Raw genomic sequence first — 4,106 nt, 5'->3', positions numbered from 1 at the left:
TCAATAATAAAATGTTTGAATCGTTCTGATGGACTTCTGATTGACCATTAAAGTATTTTCTGCCACTAGATGGCAGCAGAGCTTCTCTTCCCTGTCATCAACCTCCATCAGTTCATCATGGGGGTGTCGCAGAAGGGGCAGCAGAAGATGGGTGTGCTGTTTTCCATCCATCCTATCATCTGATTGGCTCTTAGTTTTTTTTCCTTTCTTTTCGGCCTATAAAACCGGAGCAGATGTGAGCCCTGCATCTGTTTCGGTGTTTGGCGGCCCAGCTGATGGGACGACTGGACTGTGGGGTCCTCAACACTGGATTAACTGTTTTCCTTTGCTTCTGAACTCACTCCTGTCGCCATGGCGAACTCCTGTCTCCAGCTGAGCGGCTTCCTGCTAAGTTGCCTGGGCTGGCTGTGCGTCATGATCGCCATATCCACCAACGATTGGGTGAATATGTGTAAATATGGCCTGAACACCTGCAAGAAGATGGACGAACTGGGGGCCAAGGGGCCCTGGGCGGACTGCGTCATCTCCACGGGACTCTACCACTGCGTGTCCCTAACTCAGATCCTGGATCTGCCAGGTAGATCTAGACCTCCAACCTCCACTCCATGTTGTTGATCTCAACCTCTTTGTTGAACCTGTTTCCTGTGTGCAGCCTACATCCAGACCACCCGCGCCCTGATGATCACGGGGTCCATCCTGGGGCTCCCGGCGGTGGGGATGCTCCTCATGTCCATGCCCTGCATCAGCCTCAGCGAGCCCCAGAGCTCCAAAAACCGGCGCACCGTCCTGGGAGGGGTGCTGATGCTCATAGTGGGTAAGAGAAACGGCAACAACGGCATTGGGAGCTAAAGAGTTAACCAAATGTGATTTGTTTTTAATACTAATTTAAATTAACCAATCAGAATCTCCCATTCGCTTTATGACAAAAGAATTTTAAAAAGTGAACACACCGGGGGAGGGGCGGTAAATTGTTCGCCCACGGCCAGGTGTGCTGATGACATCATCAGCCAGTCGCCTGCTTTATTCTCTCGTTTATTCCTGGACCCGGATTACATTGACCTCCGCTGTGACCCCAGGATGTGGATTAACACACCCTCATATGTTCCTGCTCCACAAACCCTCCCCCTGGACCCCATCACATTCCTCTTCGCCACCTACTCCGTCCACACCCAGCCTTTGTCCCGGACCTCATGGAACCTCCTGCTGAGTTCTTCAACCATTCAGGTCTTAAATTAGAACCAACGTACAACAGTTTGACGTCCCCAACCTTTGACTTTCTACTTTTATCGACAAGAATCTTTTGTGTTCTGAACGCACTCGTTTAATTGGCTGAGCTGGCTTTAGTCCAGCTGTGTGTTTATCTAAACCTCTTTATGGAACTTTTTATTATTATTATTATTATTATTATTATTATTACTTCCTATGTTTTCTGGAACAAATCTATGAAATTAAACTTTATGACTGTTGTTTTTTCATTTTAACCAATTCTGAAATATGTTGAAAAAGTAATATTCCAATCGTTAAATAACTGAACGTTAGCTTTTAAAACCTGTGTTTGCATAGAATATTAGCTTTTTGATGTCATTAAATATATAATAAATGACATATTATCTCTTTTTATTTCCGTGACAATTTACACAGTAGAGTAAATTTTGCATAAATTTTAAGTTTTATTTTTATAATTATAATTCCCTGAGGTGGAAGTTGAATGTCGGGTCTTGGTGGAGGTGTCCCCCCAGGGCGCCCATCTGGGCCCCTCTGGCTTCCTGTTTCCTGAGTGGAATCAAATAAACTTGTTCCATCTGCTTCTGAAAGAACCCGTTAGATCCCATAAAACAAATGTTTTATATATCTAGATTTACAGGGTATAAAAAAAACAACAATTTAAAACACTTTTATGGATGCATGTAAATTTAAAGGTTACCATGGCAACCGATTGTGAACCCTAGTTTGTGGCGTTCCGATGTGCGTGTTGTTTTCTGATGTTTACCGCGTAAATATCCATACATTGAAAACTCTGCTGTGATGGTTTCCTCATTGGTGATCGATTGCTAATCGATTAGCATGTGTTAGCATCCCGCTACCTGAGCGACTGCGTCACCATTGGTTCTCCTTCCTCCTCAGGGTTGTGCGCTCTGGTCTCCACCGTCTGGTTTCCCATCGGCGCCCATCAAGAACACGGCCTCATGTCGTTCGGCTTCTCGCTCTACGTCGGATGGGTGGGCACCATCTTCTGCCTGCTGGGCGGGGCCATCCTCACCTGCTGCTCCTCTGACTCCTCCTCTTCCTCCTCCCACTCCTACCAGGAAAACAACCGTTTCTACTACTCCAAACAGGGAGGGGCCAACCCGCCGGCCGCCGCTTCCACCAATCACGCCAAGAGCGCCCACGTCTGAGATGGCTGGTTCTGATTGGATGTTTGTATATAGAGCACACACTTGCAAGGACACGCCCCCTCCCAGTCCGATTCTTATTGATGGATTGTTTTTGGCTCCTCCTCCTCCTGTCGGCCAGGACTCCGATCAGCTGATGGAATATTGATCTATTATCATCCTGTTGTGTAATCATATTATCATCATGTGTTGTTTTCAAAGCAGAAATATATGAAATGAATTTAATGATTTATTTTTTTGAGAATTTAATGTCGGAATTAACATTGAGGCCTTTTTTTTTTTTTTTTTTAATGTTTACAGCCCTTCTTAAAATTCAGCTTTTTTGAGATTCTTTGACTCGCTGTGATTTTCTTGTATTTTAAAAGTAAAACTTTATAATCTCAAAATTCCATTTGTCGATAATCCATGTGGAGAAATCATGTGACCCCAAAACCTGATTTCACAGGTCGACTTAAATATCTGATGGAGAAACATATTATTCATGTGTGAAAGGAGAATCTTGCTCTCACACACACACACACACACGCACGCACGCATGCACGCATGCACGCACGCACGCACGCACGCACACACGCACACACGCACACACAAACACACACACACACACATTTGATCCAGGCCCTTTGGAGCTCATTAGCGTAGCGCTGCAGCTAACAGTCAGTGGGACGACTTGAATGTTCGATGTTTGCTCTGAACACACAGTATTAGCTTTTATTATAGTGGTTATTTATTGATGTTTGATTTTTCTATAATAAAAAAGTAAATGTGCCTCAAAAATGTGTCCTCCCCTCTCTGAACCCCCCCAACTCAAGACAAATAACAACCCCCAAAAAATCTCAAATGATCAGGTTCAGTCAAAACAAAAAGAAATTAAATTAAAAAAAAGGTCAAACAACATAAAAAGAAAGAGTAAAATAATACCAAAATACAAATATTAGATCATCACTAATATATAATTCTAAGAATAAATCATTAGGATCCAAACATATGTTTATTTAAAAAAAACAAATTCTTAAAAATTCAAACTGGTAAAAAATAAAATAAAATTCTTAACCTGTAAAAAAAGCTTCACTCTGTTTACGTAGAAATACCATAAAATACTCACTTTGCTGGTGACATCACAGACGTCTGACCAATAAAAACACTGTGAGTTTCTTCACTTCCCCAGAGACTGGAGGACAGTAGAAGAAGAAGCCAGGATGTCAGCTGTGACATCATCACAGGTGGTTTGTGATGTCACTGAGGAGATGAGATGTAGCTCGATCCGAGCCAATCAGAGGAGAGTATTTCTAGTGGTAAAAAATCTGAACAGAATCTGGTTTAACAGGATCTGCTGTCGAGAGCAGATGAGTTGAAACCACAGTGATGTCATCAGGTTGTTGTGATGTCATCGGTTCAGTGCATGAGACCCTGATGCACCTCCATACAGTATGTGGGAACAATCTAAAGACCACGATAAAATGATGCGTGATGTGACTCAGGACAAAGTCAGCATCCACACACACACACACACACACACACACACACACACACACACACACACACACACACACACACACACACACACACACACACACACACACACACTTGTCTCCTTATGAAGGTCACTGACTCACTTCACAGATACATGATGTTTAAAACAACACGCTATCTCCTTGTCTTCTTATCATCAAACTCGACCTTCTGTCCTGATTTGCCGGAACACGGCGGTCA

General features: G+C 43.3%; 1 protein-coding gene across 1 annotated transcript; it reads left to right on the top strand.

Annotated features, from left to right (window-relative positions):
- Nucleotides 1-262: 262 nt before the first annotated feature.
- On the top strand, nucleotides 263-3,170 carry cldn11a (claudin 11a). Its single transcript, XM_068338888.1, has 3 exons — nucleotides 263-577; nucleotides 653-814; nucleotides 2,125-3,170. Exons 1-3 carry the CDS (start codon nucleotides 352-354, stop codon nucleotides 2,394-2,396), a joined length of 660 nt encoding a protein of 219 aa, XP_068194989.1. The 5' UTR covers nucleotides 263-351; the 3' UTR covers nucleotides 2,397-3,170.
- The last annotated feature ends 936 nt before the right edge of the window (nucleotides 3,171-4,106 follow it).

Source organism: Antennarius striatus, chromosome 17 (assembly GCF_040054535.1).
Source record: "Antennarius striatus isolate MH-2024 chromosome 17, ASM4005453v1, whole genome shotgun sequence".
NCBI classification, from domain to species: domain Eukaryota; kingdom Metazoa; phylum Chordata; class Actinopteri; order Lophiiformes; family Antennariidae; genus Antennarius; species Antennarius striatus.
This window is presented reverse-complemented; position numbering and strand designations above follow the sequence as displayed.